Raw genomic sequence first — 19,500 nt, forward strand, 5'->3', positions numbered from 1 at the left:
CATGGAGAGCCGAGGACAAAGCAGCATCTCATACTAACAAAATAGCACAGATTGTGAATTTGCTAGAAACACGCTGAAGAATATGGAGGACTAAACCTGACATAAGTATAAATAAATAAATAAATAAATGCATAAATAAATGCATAAATAAATACATAAATAAATACATAAATAAATAAATTATGCTGAAATAAATGAATTAATAAATAAATGCATGAATAAATATATAAATAAATACAGGAATAAATAAATAAATGCATAAATAAATAAATGTATAAATAAATAAATGCATAAATAAATGAATACATAAATGCTGAAATAAATGTATAAATAAATAAATAAAAGTATAAATAAAAGAATAAATGCTTTTTATTTATTTCTACATTTCTGTTCACCTACATTTATTTATTTCTGTATTTCTGTGTCCATATGTTAATGAGGAGGTAGGAGGTGTTTATGCATTTATTCATGTATGCATTTATTTATTTAAACATTTATTTATCTATTTATGCATTTATTCATTTATTTATTTATACATTTATTTATCTATTTATGCATTTATTTATTCCTGTATTTATTTATATATTTATTCATGCATTTATTTATTCATTAATTTATTTCAGCATTTATTTATTTATTTATGCATTAATTTATTTATTTATTTATTTATACTTCAGGTTTCGTCCTCCATAGCAGAAGGGCTTCTTTCCTTAAATGTCCATGTGGCAAAAATCAAGAATGATCAGTTAGATAGGAGCGCTGTCCTTTATTTTTGTTTTTGCTCATTTACTATGTTCGGCAGACATCGCCCAACCCTGCATCATAATGTCCGTGGATCGAGAGGTAGGAGGTAAGAAAACGGGCCAATCACTCCCCATTTTATGGCCCCGTCCCACGTTTGTAGCAGGTCACTGTATCCCACTTCCATCATTCTCTTCCCCTCTAGTGCTGCTGGTGTTGTTTTCACCTTGTCTGCTGGCTGAAATTATGATCCTTGCTATAAAAAGCCAGACAAGGCGCAGTCATGAAACTTTACAGGTGTGCAGGTGAGAGCAAAATAAAGGGCTGGGTTCAAAGATGGCCGTGGGCCGATCAAGAGGGCTGGAGGTACAATGTACATTTTAGAAGCTGACCTCACTTTACTACATAGACAAATAAATCTGAGTTCTAAAAGCTAAAAAGTTATAACAAATTATAATCATTAGTCTACTTCATTTGGTTCCATTCTCAGATTTTACAGTAACACATAACATTGATCAGTTTCTGTCCGGTGCTGCTGGATAACTTCTGTTTATAACGGTGTCCGGGGAGTCGAGCTCGAGAGACAGCGAACGCTAAACGCTGCAGGGACAACACGACTATCTGCTCTCTGATCGCTCTGCAGCATCACTCTGCAGCGACGGCCTGCGTGTTCAAAGCTGTCAGGTGGAAACAGGGAACTGTCATCAGCTCACATTCCCTGCATGCGTGTGTTTGTGTACACGAGGAAACCAGAGACACCAGTGTTGATGGGATATCATTTGTGAAAAGAGTGTTGGAGGTAGTTCACTGTGACGCCTGACAAGCCCACGTTATTTATAGGCAGGAACCCAACAGGCAGATAAATCTAGTCAAGAGTTGTTGGTATTAAAAAAAAAAACAACCTTGTGAGCCTGGTGGATCGGGATCGTCAGAGCCAAACAATAAAAGTGATTAGAAAAATCTCAATGGCGCTCCTTAAACACATTCCAGAGTTTTCGCCCCGGAGGAGGACTGAAGCTGGCAGCGTTCCCACCGGTGTCTCCTACAGGAGCTGGCTCACACACACGTTTAACTCTTTACACACACACACACACACACACACACACACACACACACACACACAACATGTCTGCCAGGAAGCCAAAGTAATGTGGAGTATCTGCTTCTCCTCGTTTCCCGCCACTTTCCTCATTAATATGATAATGTATGCAGCAGGATTCTCTGGTGTGTAATCAGATCTGCTCCTGCAGAGAAGCAGGATGTCTCTGTCATGTCATTATTTGTGTTCAAACAAATCATTTCTTCATTAATCTCTCAATTATTTTTCCATGTATCCAATAATATGTTTTGTCTCTTAAATTGAGAGTTTCTATTTGAATCCAAACAGTCAAATTTCAGCAGCAAACCCTCACATTTGAAAAGATGGATCCGGAAAAATAAACAAATATAAATGAAATGAAATATAAAATAGATATATAATGTCATGATTTCATAATTTTCATAATGTTATGCTCAATAATCTGTTTTGTGAGCCAACAGTGACATTTTACCACCAAAACCTCATCAGTTCATCCAAAGAGCGCAGCCAGAAATATTACTTTTAAAAGTGAGCCTGTGGAAAACAAGGAACCAAAGCAAAACGTTTCCTTGACTCTTCATTATAAGAAACTATTCACAGTATTTGCGTGTCAGACAGCGTTTCCAGGAACTAAAAGTTGAGTTTAACGATCAGCTCCACTTGTTTAAGGATCAGCGACAACCGTCTAGTTAGTTCAATTAATAACTAAACTTCCCGACTCTCTGAACGACTCAACAAACAGAAGAGCCGACTGTTTATGAAACATCCAATCAGTCATTTATAAAATCATTAGCGCAAACTCTTCTGAACCCCCCGGCCTCGATAATAACCGAGTGTAATGAAAACAAATGTATTACAGGGAAAGTTGCCATGGAAACAGTGTTTTTGATGACAACTCGTGACGAACTTCATCTGTAAATGCTCGTCTGCAGCTGAACATTTATGTTTCTGTACAGCAAGAAAAAAAAAAAAAAACAGCTGAGGCCAACACACACACACACACACACACACACACACACACACACACACACACTCAGCTGAGAGCGACCTGTGCTATGACTCTGCATCATTTTCCATGGCAGGGTCACCTGAGGTCGCCCTCATTAGTGTTACCAGCGGCCAAATTAGCGTTGATAACAGTTGGAGATGGGGTCGGCCGGCATTCTAGATTAATGAAAGTGACCTTTGACCTTTACACCCAGGCGCCCCCTCCTTTTCTTCACATGAGCAGGAAAAAAAAAAAACTGCTCTCGTGTTTGAAAGGCAAATACATACAGTAAAGACGGAAATAACCTCTGATAATAAGCAAAGAAATAACAATAACAGATCAGCTGATCGTCCACACGTCCACGCTAGTCGTGGACGTGTGGACGATCAGCTGATCTGTTATTGTTACTTCTTTGGTTCGGTAAAAATTCCAGTAAAACTCAAACAAGATGGCATCCTCAACAATGAAAAACAGACTACTTCTTCGCCATTCTTCAAATAACAAGAGCGAGGAGTAACAACAAGGACAAACACGGAGCTGCAGATGTCGGGAAGATGTGGACAGATTGGAGTCTGGTCTGCAGAGAAGTTCAGTGATTGTTTCGTTACAGGAAACTGTCCTATTCCATTCCATCGAGCTTTTATGGAATCAATCTGATATTCGTCTTTGGTGTCGTGGTTTGAAAATGTTCCTTTAAAGGACAGAAACTAGATAAGACTGGACTTCACTACCTTGTTCTGTCAGATCTGAACTTTTGATTATTTCAGTAAGTATTTGATCATAAATATGTCAAAATTACAAATAAAAAAAAACATTTACTTATCTCTTGTGTATATTGAAAATGACCCCAGCCCTTTAGGAGGAATAAACACCCGGAGTCACATCAGATTCTGTTCTGATCCGACGGGAGGAGAGCTCAGAGATTACTTTTTAACTTTCTGGATTAAAAAAAGGTGATTTCTCTTCAGCAGCAGTGATCCGGAGGTGGTTCTGTTCTGTTATGTTGACTGCTGACTGGAGCTGGAGGGGAAATGTACCTTACTTTATAAACGTTACAGAGAAGAGAGAGAGAACCAGAACCAGAACCAGAGTCTCTGCTGAGTGCTGAGTTCAGTCGGAGGTTCACCTGAATTTAAGCACACAGACAGACGCACCTTCAGTTCGTGCTGTTGCTCGGTACCTCGCGGCTGAACTTATCGATCTGCAACTCAGGCACAAATGTTCACGGACAGCGTCATGTTTTAAAGTTTTATTCACGTTATGCTAAGTCTCACTCTCTGACTCCCTCCCAGAAGTTAAAGCGACATGCAACCGACTGAACGTGTGGAGTTTGAACATTGTTGGAAACTTTGGCGCCCAAGTAAGTTCACAACTCAACAAGATAAATAACAAGGGGCTAGTTTTTTTAAGACATCATAGAAGAAATGTCCAATAGATTAATAGCTTTGAGAACTTTTATCCTGTTTTTCAAGACAGCTGCTTTGTCCTCTTCCACTGCAAACCAAATCTACCTGCAGGTATAAAAATAAAGTCACCTGGACGTCTCATATCGCAGCAGCCTCAACATGTCAAATACTACTCAAGTAATAATCCAGTATTTTGACAGCAGCCGTGAGGTGAATCTGACATTGCAACCGCTCAGGCTACAAGACAAGCTGACCAACACGTGTCGATTAGACAAAAATGATCCTGTGAGAGCAAGAAAAGTTTCTAACAGTAAAAGAAGAAGTGTGAACCTGACAGCCTTTTTATTCACATCACTCTCACATGTAGAAATCCATCCAACAATGTTCTGCTCGTCTTGTTTTGTCGACAACAGAGACGTTGCCAGTGCAGCTGCGGTTGATGACTCAATGCAGAAAATGTTTCAGTAATCTAAAACAACTCTTTAAAAGCGTCACGACTCTGTTTCCCCCCACAGTGTCATTACTTCTGTTTAAATGTCACCAGCGTGACTCGGGTTTGCTGTCTTTTCCCCGACAACTAAACTTCAACAACTGATCGTGAGTGTGTTGACTCGTCACTGCATTCCTGTGTTTGATGTGACGGAGCGGGCTACATGTGTCTCTGTCGGGTTGTTCCAACCGGGCCTGGAGGGGGGGGGGGAAGGTTTGGGTGGCCGTCTGCCTGACAACAAGACAAACGGTGATGAAAGATGGACGCCACAGCAGAAAAAAAGGTGGTGCAGCAGCAATCAGAGCATGGAAAGACCTTACAGGAACATTTTCAGGACGGAATAACACGCTGCAAAAACAACCCAATCAGAACGCTCCCAGAACCTCAGCGACCGGCTGACCTGCTCACATCCGACGGGCCGTGATTTGGTTTATTATAGAAATGAGCTGAATTTTCCTCCTTGGAACCTGATTGCAGGGTTTTCCTCCGAACAAATTGGCTCAATCTCCACAATTAACTCTGTCATATGTAAGAAAAAGAAGACAGAAAGGCAGGAAGAAGCCGGGGGAGGCTGTGGGAAACAGCCCCGAGCCCTGACAGGTTCACACTACAGAGACCTGTGTGTAAATTCAGCGCCGCGCTTGTTGAAACACTGTCATCCAGCAATTAGCTCCGTATATTTACACAACACGACACAAAGGTTGACAGCGTGGCTGCCGACAGACTCATCGTGTTCAACTGAACGCCCAAACAATCTGCATCAGAACATCTCAGAGAGCTCACTTATCAGAATTCAAACATACAGTAACTAATAAAGGCTCAATTAAATGTCAGTCAGTAAATAATCTCACAACAGCAGTGAATCAAATGATGGTGTGTATTCTGAAAGAGATAACAAATACATAATTTTGGACTTTTGGTTGAACAAAACACATAAGAACAATTTATTTTTGACATTTCATACACCGACCAATTACTTGATAAATTGATGATGAAAATAATCACAAGTTCCAGCAGTTTCTGGAAAACGTTGTTATATATTTTGGTGAATTTGTTGCTTGTAAGTTTCCTACAGCGTTAAAACTGGATCGACTGATTTATTGTTTTCAGGGCTGACAGGAGACGGATTATTACTCATCAAGCAGGAAGATAACCGATATCTGGAACCAATAAACCTGCAGCACAGATAAAAAGCATCAAAATGTATATTTATATATGTATACTTTCACTCAACAACAGCTATTTAATAATCAAGCTCCAAGTTACTTTGCATATTCAGATTATTTAGTGATGACAGGCTCCCTCGTGATAGTGTCGTGGACATCGAGCGAGTGACTTCTGACGGAGAACAGAAGCTGCATCAGAGCCTAATTAGTGCAATTATTAACTTGATTTATCTGCAATTATGCACATGATGCTGACGGTCATGCATGGTGACGATAATCAGACAAAAAGCTGAATACTAGCCCGATAAGTCTATTTTTGGCGGATGCAGACTGTAGCTGCAGATCCATCCGGACAGGAAGTCAGACAGCGGTCAAGTGCATCCGGTCACTTTTCAAAACAAAAGACCCTGTGAACATCTACATGACACATTGTTGGTTGTTTAACAATGAAGACAACAAATCCCATGATCCTCGCTACTTTTATCTTTTGTTTTGTTTTCACTGAGAGCCCTCTAGTGGCAGAAATGACCTAACGTGCATCTAAACTCAGCGTCACATCATCTGAAGGAGGTTGACAATCACTCCAGGGTCAACATAGTGAGAAGCGTCGACACCCAGCAGAGACATTTCTGTGGAGGCCACACGGTGACTCGTGTTGATGTGCGACAGTCGGACTTACAGCCTGCGGGGACGACGTGCAGACGGGAGCGACCAGCAGCAGGACGAAGGTCAGGGCCTGGCACAGAGTCAGCTTCCTGGAGACAGGGAGAGAAACAAGCATGTCAGTCGGTCGGTCGGTGACAAACACCCTCGCCGCTTTACATGGATTAAACACGGGAACGCACGACCACAAAGACGTAGAAGTCGTCACAGCGGAGGTGTTTGAGAAGACAAAGAAAGGACTGAGAGGAATCCGAAAGAAAAAGACGCGACTGACACTTCAAACAGCCGAGGTCTTTAGGTCACTGATAATATCCACAAATAAGCTGCCACACAACTGCGACCCCCTGTGGGCAGGAGCCAAGGTCAGGAATGCCCCCCCATCCAGCAAGTATCATTAATTCCCCCTGCCCGGCTCCTCCTCCACCCACAGCAGCGTCTTATCAACTCCCACACAGCCGCCTGACCAGTGATGTGCACAAGGAGGGGGCAGGGCCACAGTCGCCCCCCCTTGTGGCCCAATTGTTGAAAAACGCGTGCTAAAGTGCCCTCTTGGTTGGCAAAACACACTAAAATGCCCCCTTGGCTGGTTAAAACATGATTAACTGCCCTCTTGGGAGCCAAAACACACGCTAAAGTGCCCTCTTGGGAGCCAAAACACGCGCTAAAGTGCCCTCTTGGTTGGCAAAACACACTAAAATGCCCCCTTGGCTGGTTAAAACATGATTAACTGCCCTCTTGGGAGCCAAAACACACGCTAAAGTGCCCTCTTGGGAGCCAAAACACGCGCTAAAGTGCCCTCTTGGGAGCCAAAACACGCGCTAAAGTGCCCTCTTGGTTGGCAAAACACACTAAACTGCCCCCTTGGCTGGTTAAAACATGATTAACTGCCCTCTTGGGAGCCAAAACACACGCTAAAGTGCCCTCTTGGGAGCCAAAACACGCGCTAAAGTGCCCTCTTGGGAGCCAAAACGCGAGCTAAAGTGCCCTTCTTTTTGCCCCTGCCCTTCAAAAAGTCTGCGCACGCCACTGCGCCTGACTGAACCAGCCCGGCCACACTGTGGACCTCTGCTGCATGAGAAGACGCTAAGAAACCAGAACCACCTGCTGAGTCTACATGGAGTCTTTTCAGGTCACCAATAATCTGAATAAGAGCTCAGTTAGTGTAAACATCTGGTTACAGCGGATCTCCGTGACGTAGACTTGCACTTGCAAAGAAAAACACAAAAGGTCAGCTGTTGCCTTCACAGTGAAGCTCACATCCGGAGCTCTGTAGGCTACATTTAACAATCCTCATGTATGAGCTGAAACCTCGACGTTGGCAAATTAAAAACTGAGTCAAAAGCAGCTGTAAGCAGCGTCGTACCAGCACAGCGAGCCACCTCCTCCTTTACCTGGAGGCAGCGGGAAGACGTGGACTCTCCGTCTTTTTCTCCCTCTGACTCATTAAAAGGTCGAGCGCTCGTTTCTGAGAAGCGGCAGTGATTCTTGGAAAGCCCCCTCTCTCTTTGAAAGCTTCCTGGCACAGCTTTTACTGACGGTGTGTCTTCTTTTACTTTTACGAGCGTGTTGTGTGGCGGGAGGTGTCATTTTCATTAATGCACTGCGAGGAAAAGCGTGTGCGACAGGTTGCGGTAGGAACAACTCAATCGTCTCTGTTTCCTCCGCCCTGACCTTCTCTCCCACGTCTCACTCCGTCAGCTTCCAGCCCGTCTGTCATCTATCTCTCTCTCTCTTTCTCTCAGGCTGTTTTTTATCTCTCCCTGGACCGTAAACACAGAGCCGGTCCAGAGCTTTTGGAGTTGGCTGCTGGCTCGGTCCCAGGTCAGTAGTTGCCCTGTCCAATTAAACGATACACATCTCCCTCACACTTGGCTGAGCAGCCCTTCCCTCCAGCTCCCGTCCTGGCCTTACATGGGGGAATTTATATCAGTGGAACGAGGAAGGTCGCGCTGACCGAAAGAGGCAACGGGCTTCCAAACCTCGACTGATGGAGGAGGCCGTCTCATTTTCACTCAGACTTTATTTTATTTCTAGCATCTCAGCCTCACGACAGAAGGGCCATTGTGTTCGCGAGTTTGACCTCCTCAACTTCAAATCAATGACACGGTTTTTCTGCCTATTTTCAAATGTGGACGACGTTGTTACTCGAGACAACTAATCAGTCAGCAGGAGACGTGATCTGTGTTCTGTGTGAAACCAAAAGTCAACAGTGAGTTACAGCATTTTAACTTTGTAAGGTAGTAAAAGCGACATCACGTACGTACAAGAGGTAACAAAAGGTCATACGTGCACAACTGGAATTACACAGGTAATGTTGTTTTTCCAAATCTAACCATGTACTTGTCTTCCCTGCAGCCCAGCTCAGACAGCTGATGCACAACTGACTGACAAAGAGAGGCATTAAAACAATAAAATGATTCTGAGGCTGCAGGTAAAAACATACTGATGTTGGCTGATAAAGAAGTTTGAGGAACTGAAGCAAAAAGAAATACGACAAAGACTCGACCAGCCAAACCTGTTTCTACTGACTGAATCCTGAGTTGGGTGCACTTTACACGCTACAAAATGCGAATAAATGTGATGATTATTTCTACGGTTTCAACGCGGCACGTCACACAATCCCACAGAATTGATCAGAGCTGATTATTCTCGACAGTGGCCCAGAAAGTTTATTCACCAATATCAAGTTAGTAGCTTGAAACTGAGATGTGCACACAGTGAGCGTCACGAGGCAACACGGACAGTCAGTGCGTTTACATGCACAGCTTAGTCAGATTACAGCCATAGTTCGACTACGCTACTCAATCAGACAACTGCAACTGAGTATACATGCCGGTGAGAAAATGGGATTATTGTCTGGAGCATGTCATACCCCGGTACGCTAGGTGGCGCTGTACCCATTTTACCTAGTGGTAACAGAAACACCTCCAGCTGACCTCTTTACGTCACCAGCAACAACAAACTGCCTCGACATTTGAGAAAGATGGCGTACGGAGAGCGAGACGAAGATGCATGGTACATGATAATTACGCAAACTAGATGCACAATGGCGCTCTTTCTTGCGGTGATTTCAGAGGAAAGACGCCGTCGCCGTCCTTCTACGCCCGGCTCACGGCCCCGGGAAAAAATCTCGAGCCTGCGCAGAACGCAAAATCCGATCCGATCTGATGGAACGTATACATGCAGGAGTAATGCGACTATCAATCAAATAATCTAGGTGTTTTAATCCGACTATGAGAAATCCGATCCGGTCCGAATTTAGTCAGACTAATGCTTCTTAAAGATCCGATCAAAGTCGATGGACAAGATGGATTTATATTATTTAGCTGTGTAGGATTGTTTCCAACTTGTGTGATCCAAACATTTCCTGTAGCTTCAGAGCTCAAGGTCAAGATTTATTAGAAAAAGATTGATGTGATAATTTCCCACAATGATCATGTTTTTACCTCATGAAATACTGTTTCACATTTTCACTGTGGTCAAACTGTTAAAGCAACAACAGAACCCACTTCTATTTACGAGGTGGCGCCGATCCGCCTGGTGAAGCGATCCAGCAGCACCATGAACGACATTTTAATAACCACAACAACAAAACGTCACATTATTAAAACTGGGGATGTTTTGATGATGTCATAAAATCTGTTGACAGACACTCAAAGCTTCATTAAACCTCGATTGAAGTTTTTTATATATACACCGTAGAAAATGACATTCGGTGCAGGCTAACCCACAGAGACGAAGCCGTTTCTCTCAGTTTCACTTCTCGACGTCTGGCTTCAGGTTCTGAACATGAAAAGACAGCAGCTCCGGTCGCTGACTGCCGGGCCCCCCCTCCCTGCAGGGGCCCTTACAGAGGTGAGCAGGGGTCAGTCCGCCTCCTCCTGCTCTCATTAAGACTATAGCAGCACATTAGTGAATAGCTCCGGGGCAGGGAGAGGGAAACGGCTTTAATCAATACGAGACTAGTTGTTTATTTTGACTGACATTAGTCGCTCTTGTGACCCCGCCCGCCAAAAACACAACGCCGAGCTGCTCTTATCATCAAACAAACGATGAGGCGATCAGACGACATTTCATCTCAGCAGAAGTTTATATGTCATGTTTCAGCAAAATGATTAACTGTTTCATGTTAGTTACAGCCGGAGTCTCGTAAAAGAGTTTATAGATTTTGGTTAAAATTAAGCGAAACTTTAACACCAAGATAAAAGATTAATCGCTCATCGTGCTACACATGAAGATTATTTTATAATCTGTTGATTGTTTTCTTGATTAAACTATAACTTGGTCCAAAATATGTCAATCTGCTTGTCACAAAGCCAAAGACGTCGTCCTCAAATGTCTCGTTTTGTCCTCAAACCCAATTAAATTCAGTTTTCTGTCACAGAAGAGGAAAGTAAACAGAACATTTTCACATTTAAGAAGCTGGAATCAGAGGACTTTGACTTTTTTTCTTAGAGAATTACTCAAACGTATTTATCGATAATCAAATAGTTCACAATTAATTCTATAGCTTGCAACCAATCTATTAATCGTTGCTTAGAATCCTTTTATATTAGCTTCTCAAATGTGAATATTTTCTGGTTTTCTTAGTTGTCTATCAAAGTAAACTGACTCTTTGGACTTTGGATTGAGAAAACAAGATATCAGGAGACATAATCTTTCATTACTTACTATATTTTAATATCTTCATGGACTGTTCCTCCACACAGAAGTTTACACACTCAAAAAATACAAAGTAACGCAAACAATAATAATCTGTACAATTCGCTTTTTAATTACTTTTTATCTAGTGGATTCCTCTCAATTTGTATTCTGAGTCAGATTTGGATTTATTTACTTTTAATAAGGTGATTTTTAGGATTTTGTAGCGTTGCCGTGGATAAACACTGAAGCTGTAACGATAAATCTACAAGTTACCAAAGAATTAAATCAATCTCCAAGTAATGTGATAGTTGATTCAGCTTCTTAATTATGAATATCGACATCTTGGACTTTGGGAAACACTGATTTTTTATACAGTTTTATCAACTTGGTGAGAAAACAATTGCGAGATTAATCGACCTTGAAACTAATCTTTAATCGCAGCCCTAATAAACGCTTTCTTATGCGTGAGAAACCCTCTTGATGAGAGTCCAAGATGAACATCACCACCTGACATGTGAACAAAGTGCCTTCTGCCCACATAAAGAGAGTCAGATGGGAAACAAACCTCCATCCAGCGGAGCTCAAAGACGCTGAACTCTCCCCGCCCCTCGCTGATAATTCCTCTCTAACGACTGAACTCGCAAACCTTTGCTTGAACACACCCTGACAGACAGGTAGCTCCCTCAGTCCCACCCTGCACAAATAAACAGCGGCTCCATGCTGTTATCGTTCAATTACACTGAAGCCATTACCGCGCTCCGGTTGGAGGGTGCTGCAGGTGAGAATGTGTTCTTTGACCTCCGGGACGGTGTGAGTCATGTCAACACAGGAGACACCTGACTGAAGATCTCTGCTCCTTCAGCTTCTTAGCGTTGGGCTGAGTGTTTCTCTATGGTGACCCACAGGCGTCCTTTTTTTTTTTACAATTGCCTGCACACCCACCACGTTTGGAAAAGCAATACGTCTTCCAACCAGGGGCCGGTCTTAACCTCTGACCCCGCCAGAGATTTAGCTGAGACCCACCCAGCGTTGGGGAGAGCCTGGTGGAGGGGCTGATGGTTATATGGAGCACGCTGCTGAATGAATTGACACAACCTTTAACAGATGTTCAGTGTGAGGGCTCTGTGGTCAGATCTGACCCCTTGGATCTGTGTTGACTATGAATGAGGCAGCAACAATCGAGCGCTCGGAGGCGTAGGTCAGCATGCATTAACCAGAAGAGCCTCTTTGAACACAAGCCGAGGGTCTTTGTGCCTCAGCAGCTGCCTCTCTGGAAGACGTAGTAAAACATTTAGAGGAAAAAAAAAGAAATGCAACACTATTGTACGGTCGGACAAAACACCCAGAGAGGATTGCGGTAAATAACTGAATGAAAGACAGGCGTCGGTATCGTGATGTTGGTTTTGTTGTTGCCTAGATGTCTAGACTCTGCCTCTTGCTCAACCGTGGTCCCTTCCCTTCCCTTCCCTTCCCTTCCCTTCGCTTCGATGCACTTAACTCGCTCCTTCCACGACAGGGAGAACAAACTTCATACACCGTCATACCTCAGGGATTATGAGATTATCTTTTCACAGCCACTTTGACTGAAGCAGAGCCTCTCAGGTCATCTACAGTCATCGTCTAATAACATGAGAAACGGGGCAGAGATGATACGTGATAAACAACGAGCGACGAGATACGACTGAGGGGAATCACTTCTTCTACCAGGCGTCAGTGAACCAGAGCGAACATTTCTTTAGTGTTCAGATCTTTAACTTAAAGCTGCCACATGGAACTTTTATCTTTTGTTGATTTTTGAGGCCTCTGTGGACAAACGTGGTCGTGTTTCCAGCGTCAAAACCACAAAATAGACAGTCAAGAATAAAATTCTCGAAGAAAAATCTCCCCCTGCTTCTTTCTAACTTTATAAACATGGTGCCTACATTACCCACAATGCAACTTTGCCATCAGTGGAGGCATTTTATCCGATTAGACGCAGATGTTCCTCGCATGACCTGACAACACACCTGAATGTGTAAAATTACCCTTTAAGTAAATGTACTCAGTTACATTCCACCCCTGCTTCACACCTAGCTGTGAATGTACCCGCAGGATTGGGAGTGGCTTTTCTTTGTCTCCATCAGCTTCTTAATTACGGTTTGAAAACATTAATGGCTCCAGAGGCAGAAATCCCAGATCTGGATCGCCACCAAGAAAACAAATCAATTGTTCCCTGGCGCAAAGCCGACACATTCATCAAACCTCATGGAAATTCTTTCACGAGGTTTTTTAAAAACATCCTGCTGACAGACGCAGGAAGACAGTAACTGTGTACAAACCGCAGCTTTAATCCTTTCACACAGTAAAGACGAGGTTTTGTCGAAGGGTTCGTGCAGAGAGACACAAACACGGAGCGGTAAACTCTTATCTGACTGAACCTTGTCCGTCAGCACGATCACTGTCTGACTTCATCGTTTTTATGTTCAGTAGCTGGTTCAACGCCAGAAACAACGTTCAGGTGATCAGGATGTTGTACAGGAACATGACATGTCTTCAGATACAACGATGGTTTCCGTCCTTCACCACGTGTTAACCTTCTGTTTGGATCTGCAGGTTTTGTATTAAGAGAGTTTATGTGGTTAATAAATCTTGGAGTGGATTCTGGAGTCTGTCCAGCGTGTAGACACTCAGACAAAAGGTAGAGCAGAAGTGAACCTGTTCAGGACAAAAGGTTGTCGCCGGGGCAGAACATTACGGTCCGTTTCTCGCCTGTCAAAAGTTGAAACCCTCCCCGAAGAACAATTACAGCCCACAGCCGCAGCAACAGTCGGCCTTTTAACTGCAGACATTTTGATTTGTCGTCGTCGGAAAAGTACAGGTGTAATTAATTACGATAACCACGGGTCTGAGTGAGCCAGCGTGAAGAACACCGGGATCCTGGAACCGAAGCAGCTGAATGGAATTCAGACATAATTCATTTAATTTTAACCTGTAGCCTTCTCCGACTGTGACATGTCCAAATCCCATTGAGGAAAAATCAGTGTGCTACTGACTTCAATCCCTGTTGCTCTTTGCTCCCATTCCTGGGTTTTGTATTCTTCAGTGTGAATAAATTCAGCAGCTGTGGCCTCGGTTTCAACATCTGGACCTCGGTAGGTTTTGTGTTCTGGGGTGAAGGAGGAAGCTGTGGTGGGTTTACTCCCTGGAGGGAAGTTTAAACACCTGAAGGCTTGAACAGACATGAACTACATCCAACTGAATCACCAGAAAACTAGAAAATCCTCTGCAAAGGCCCAACAGACCCCTTCAGCTCAATCAGATAACTGCTGAACCATAAAGTCAGCTCACCAGATTTTACTCACCAGGCATATAAACATGTCTCCATTATTCCCTGAGAAATTAACAAAAGTGTGCAGAAAACTGTCTGAGGTTCTTTGATTTAACATCAGCACCTCTGTAGGTTTTGTATCAGGGACGTTTGTGTGATGTTACTGAGAAATCTGTGACGGGATTACTCACTGGAAGTGAGCAGCTAAAGGCCTGAATAGACACGAAACTGTTCCAGTTGATTCATCAGCAGAAAAGATGAGTAACCGTGTCGGGAAATATCTGTCTGGATCCCAGAAGCTGAAGATCTTAAAGATTTAATATATAACATTTCTACATTCAAATGTCTCAGAACTCAAACAGAGAAATCTAATTTTGTTCAGCGCTTTTCATTCGGTTGCCAGACGCTTCAGATGATTCGTCAGAGGTCGAGGGAGAAAATCAGCAAATGTGACAAAACTTAAGTGAAAAAAACGAGAAAAAAACACAATCTCATCCATGAACGTTCAAGTAATGTTCATTGTTTTTATATCAGCAGTTGTTTAACGATGACTAAAACAACCTAAAAAGCTAAGAAAACCTCACAAACCATTCGGCAGTTGAAACGCATGACATGTAATCTCTGCAGCTAAGAGGGAACTCTGCCAAAACAAATTAAAAATGTGACTTTTTTTGGGTATCTTCACTCCTGTTTATCAGCCAGACTGCAGCAGTGATCCGGAGGTGACCTCCTCTGTCGGGTGTTTATGTTCAGTAATGTCGACTGCTGACTGGAGCTGGAGGGAAAATGTTCTTGACTTCATTAACGTAACGTGACGTGAGAGTTGACCTGAATCAAACACGAAGACGTTAGCTTACGAATAAACGTAGAGTAAAGTTATCAGGATGTTTGGGCTGAAAAAACACCATTAAACAACCAACATCTCTTACTAAAGTCTGTCAGACTTGAATCAGGTTCGAGGACGAGGTCATATTTTAGTTTAGTTCATATATTTTAGTTCATGTTCGTTCCGCAACCTTGAGTAAACTTGTGGGTTTGACATTTGCGATAAAGTAAATACACAATTTAACCAATAAATAACAAAAGTTTGGTCGTTTTTAGACATTTTAATGCAGATTTCTTCCATATTAGATATTTAAATCAGTTCACTTTCAAATTCTGAGTCAGTTTGGAGGCATTCAGCGACTGTGGTATATTTTATCTTCCAAAGATGAGACAATGAAGCATTTTTTCGTCCCTGACAGTTGTTACACATCACATCTGAGGCTCAGGGGTACAAAGAAACATCTGCAACTGTCTGTGCTGCGGCTGAACGACTTTTTTACCTTGAACCACTTTTAATTAATCTGCTACCTTAGGTCTTTTTCATTAACTGAACTTTTTAGTTTTCTACTCTTGACGTGACTTTACTGTGGATCACGAGCTGTGTGCACATCTGGGGCCCATCACAGAAAGTGCATGTGATCGTACATCTGTAAAAAATGTACTAAGTCAGTTTTTCTGACAATTAACGCAGTCTTTCTTAAAGTAATGATGTCCCTTCTCGTGTGCTCAGAGTCCACAGAGGGGAAGAAAAGGACTGTAAATTCCTCCCCGCAGGAGAGAGTGACATCACTGCATGTAACGCCTAATTAGAGTCCTCGTTTTGAAGCTATATGCTCAGTGTACCATGGTAAGTAGATTAAATCTGTTCATGGGGCGGATGGCTCCTTCCCAAACAAACATTCCTCCAAAGAGTCATCAGAGAGACAGAAAACGCCCCGAGCCGAATCAGTCCGGGCTGACAGACGGCCGACACATTTCTCCCGACACATCACATCGAATGCAGCCAATAAAAAGGAAAAAGCTCACGATTAAAGTTATGATTCAGAAGGATAATTTCACCTAAAAATCTAAATTCAGGCGTCATCTGCTGTCGAGCTCTTCAATTAGAAAATTCTGGATTTGTGATGAGTTTAATCGATCTGTCAGGGAGCTCAACTTGTATTGATCTTTGATGGTTTGATCACTTTGGGTCCGACTGATCACGTTTAACAGCTCCACGCTCTGCCCGACTTATAAACCTTTAGTCTCGCCATGATGAGACGCTCTTTCCTCAGAAGAGGAGTTCTGATACGTTCAGTCACTTTCTGAAGTAGCTGGCGACTTGACACAAAATGGCTCCACACATGCTTATCTGATGTGTCTCAGGCGGCCTTGAGATCCCAAGTTGGTTGTTTACATCTTCAGCGTGCGGCTGAGGTCGTTCACCTACTTCCAAAAAGTCGTGCGCTATTTCTTTTAGTTTAGCAGCTACAGCTTTTAAAAAAAAAGAGTGTAAAACCCATATTTATTTATCAGTTTAGGATCACTTGGTTTACGTCTGATGAGCTGTATGGACTTTTTCTTTTTGCATTTTAAATCAAGTCTCCATCTACTTCAGCTGTTCAGGAGAATCCTGCAAGTCTGTTTAGCTCCAGAAATGTTTTGTGGACTTCCCGTCTGCATGGCGGCGAGCAGATAACGACTGAATCCTCATTTTTGGGGGTTGAACTTGTCCTTCGAGACAGACATTCAGGAGGATCGAGTCTTTACGTTTGTGCAGTTTGAGGAAAAAGATTCACACGCTCTGCCGCCTGTGTTCGTGTTCTCTGCGGCAGGGACGGGATTAGATAAAATATGAGCTGGGTATTTATAGCCTGGTGACATTTAGGTGATAAAGGTAGTGCAGCAGGATGAGTGGAATGCAGAGCCAGGAGTTGCAATATATCCCAGATACTGTGTGGCAGGAGGATTACCTCACCCCACGGGCAGGAAGTGGCCTACAGCAGGCTGGATGTGACTTCTGCCCTCAGAGCAAACATACACAACTGCACCGCGGATTATCCAGAACTGCCTCAAGTCGAGTTTGTTTGATGAAAATGACAAATACCGGGCGACACACAGGCTCCAGGTTGCAAACATGCACCCAGAATAACTCCTGAGCCATCACTTCTTTCCCTTCTGTGCTTGTGATGAAGTGACCGGCAGAACAAACAGCTTCCAGCCGGGTGAGAATAACTCAACTGTCCCTGGAATTTATCACCTCCCATCCCTCACTGCACTGCAACAAAATGTTCAAAGCTCTTTTTTTGCAGCCCCTCGCAAAGCAAAATGACTCAAGGTAAATATTTAAAGCCACCACATATTTCCTCCTCACTGAAATGAAACTGTAGAGTACAAACAGCCTCCACTCTTCAAGAAAAGAAACCCCCTCAACCTGTCTGTGGAGCTGATCTCACCGCGTCCAGCCTCATAAATCACCTTAATTCGGTTCTCATGCTCCCTCCTGCAGCAGCCAGAGACACACTCTTTAAAGCCCTGGTGTCTTACCTCGTCAGTGCTGAGGACATGGTAGATCCTTGTGGATGTGTGTTCAGGTACATCGGTGGTCAGGTGCGGTTCTGCGCCCGGATCATGGTGAGAAACGTCGCGGCTCAGATGCGCAGTGCATCCCAGCCACACGGCTGTCTGACCGAACACCATCCATATCCTGCAGGGATCCTCCTTCCTATTCTTCTTCTTCTTGTTGTTTGTTTGTTTTTTTTAAAAAGGGGGAAACTTTGCATGAACTTTGTCTTTTGTTGTCACGTTCAGCTGCAGAGCTCCGACCCAACTCTCAGCCAACAGAACAAATCACAGGGCGCGCAACGAAAGACGCATCTTGTGCCGAACATCAGCGGGAGAAAAGCTCCAAAAAACTAACAATCAACAGCTGAGATTCCACATTAATCCACACAGAAAGCAAGATAATTGTGTCCCTCCATGCAGGTGGCTTCCCTCGCGTCCACTCACTCCCCTCCTGTATCAGCAGGTAGCTCCAGTTCTGGTTTCTTCTGGGGTTTTTTTTTTAATTTATTTTTTTGACCTTCCAGTCCGGACCGATGTGCGCGCAGAGCCCCGGGCGCAGCGCTCCAGCCAGTCTCGCCGTGCTCGGCCGTGTGAGCGCGGTGCTGCTGTGTCGGGTGTCTCCCTCTTTCTCTCTCTCTTTCTCTCTCTCTCTCCACCTGAGCGCCGCATTCCTGCCCGGAACACACGCCTCTCTCCTCCAATCACAGCCCGGCAGCTCCTCCGAAGTCCAGGAGGCGACACGACGTTTCAACCGTGAAGGTGAAGAGGAGCTGAGCCACACAGCTGAAGATGAACCCCAGGAAACTTAAAGTTATCAGCCCATAAAGATACAGTTCATAAGTTAAAGGGGCATTATGTAGATTTTGGAGAAGCAATTCAAACTTAGAATTTTAATATTTACGGTTATAATGAGGTAAAAATACAAACTCAACTCAATAAGTGAATAAAGAAGCTGTTCTCGGAGGGAAATAAGAAAAAATTGTATGAAACTGTGTTGTCAGCTAGTTAATTCAGTTTATTAGAGATGTGTTTTCTCCACTGTGAGTAAAATGTCCCAGAGGATCCAGAATGACTTAAAAGGAGTCGAAATAAAACCACAAGAAAGTTTAAATTTTAAACTTGGCGCACAAAATCAAAATCCAGAAAACCCAATGTTGTATTTTCCATTTTATTTTTTATTTCTTTTTGTATTTTCAGATGAGCAGAAGGCTTCACAGGAAGAAAGTGTACTTGTGGGGATCTTTATCTGGTTTGTTGTTGGTTTTTTTATTCTCAGATGGATCAGAACATGATAATCAGGATATGAAGCACCTGCAAATTAAACTTCTCTTATACTTCATTTCCTCTGGATTATAATTTTGTGAACCCAACGTCTTAAATTCCAAATTGCATCTCTACCATTACCCTTAAACCAAGTCTTCACCCTAAGATTCAATAATTTCCTTTTTGGGGACGTTTTGTCCCCATGAGGAAGGCGAGTCCCCACAATGTGACTCATACAAGTCCACGCACACACAGTCCTTCTTGCTCTCTCACATCCCGTCACCTTCTCCTCATCCTCACCTTCCTCCTGCTCTGTGACTCCAGCGTTTCACCAGTCAGATCTTTATCTACGTGTCGGGACACCTTCCCGTGTTAATCACTCCAC

The 19,500-nt window shown here is 43.2% G+C and overlaps 1 protein-coding gene across 1 annotated transcript in view; it reads right to left on the minus strand.

Annotated features, from left to right (window-relative positions):
• Positions 1–18,596, minus strand: part of adamtsl5 (ADAMTS like 5) — a 34,750-nt gene extending 16,154 nt beyond the window's left edge. Inside the window, 2 exon segments of the mRNA XM_030415445.1 lie at positions 6,549–6,624; positions 17,835–18,596. Coding sequence (XP_030271305.1) covers positions 6,549–6,624; positions 17,835–17,887 — 129 coding nt within the window. The 5' untranslated portion in view covers positions 17,888–18,596.
• Positions 18,597–19,500: the final 904 nt, after the last annotated feature.

Source organism: Sparus aurata, chromosome 4 (assembly GCF_900880675.1).
Source record: "Sparus aurata chromosome 4, fSpaAur1.1, whole genome shotgun sequence".
Taxonomy (NCBI): Eukaryota; Metazoa; Chordata; class Actinopteri; order Spariformes; family Sparidae; genus Sparus; species Sparus aurata.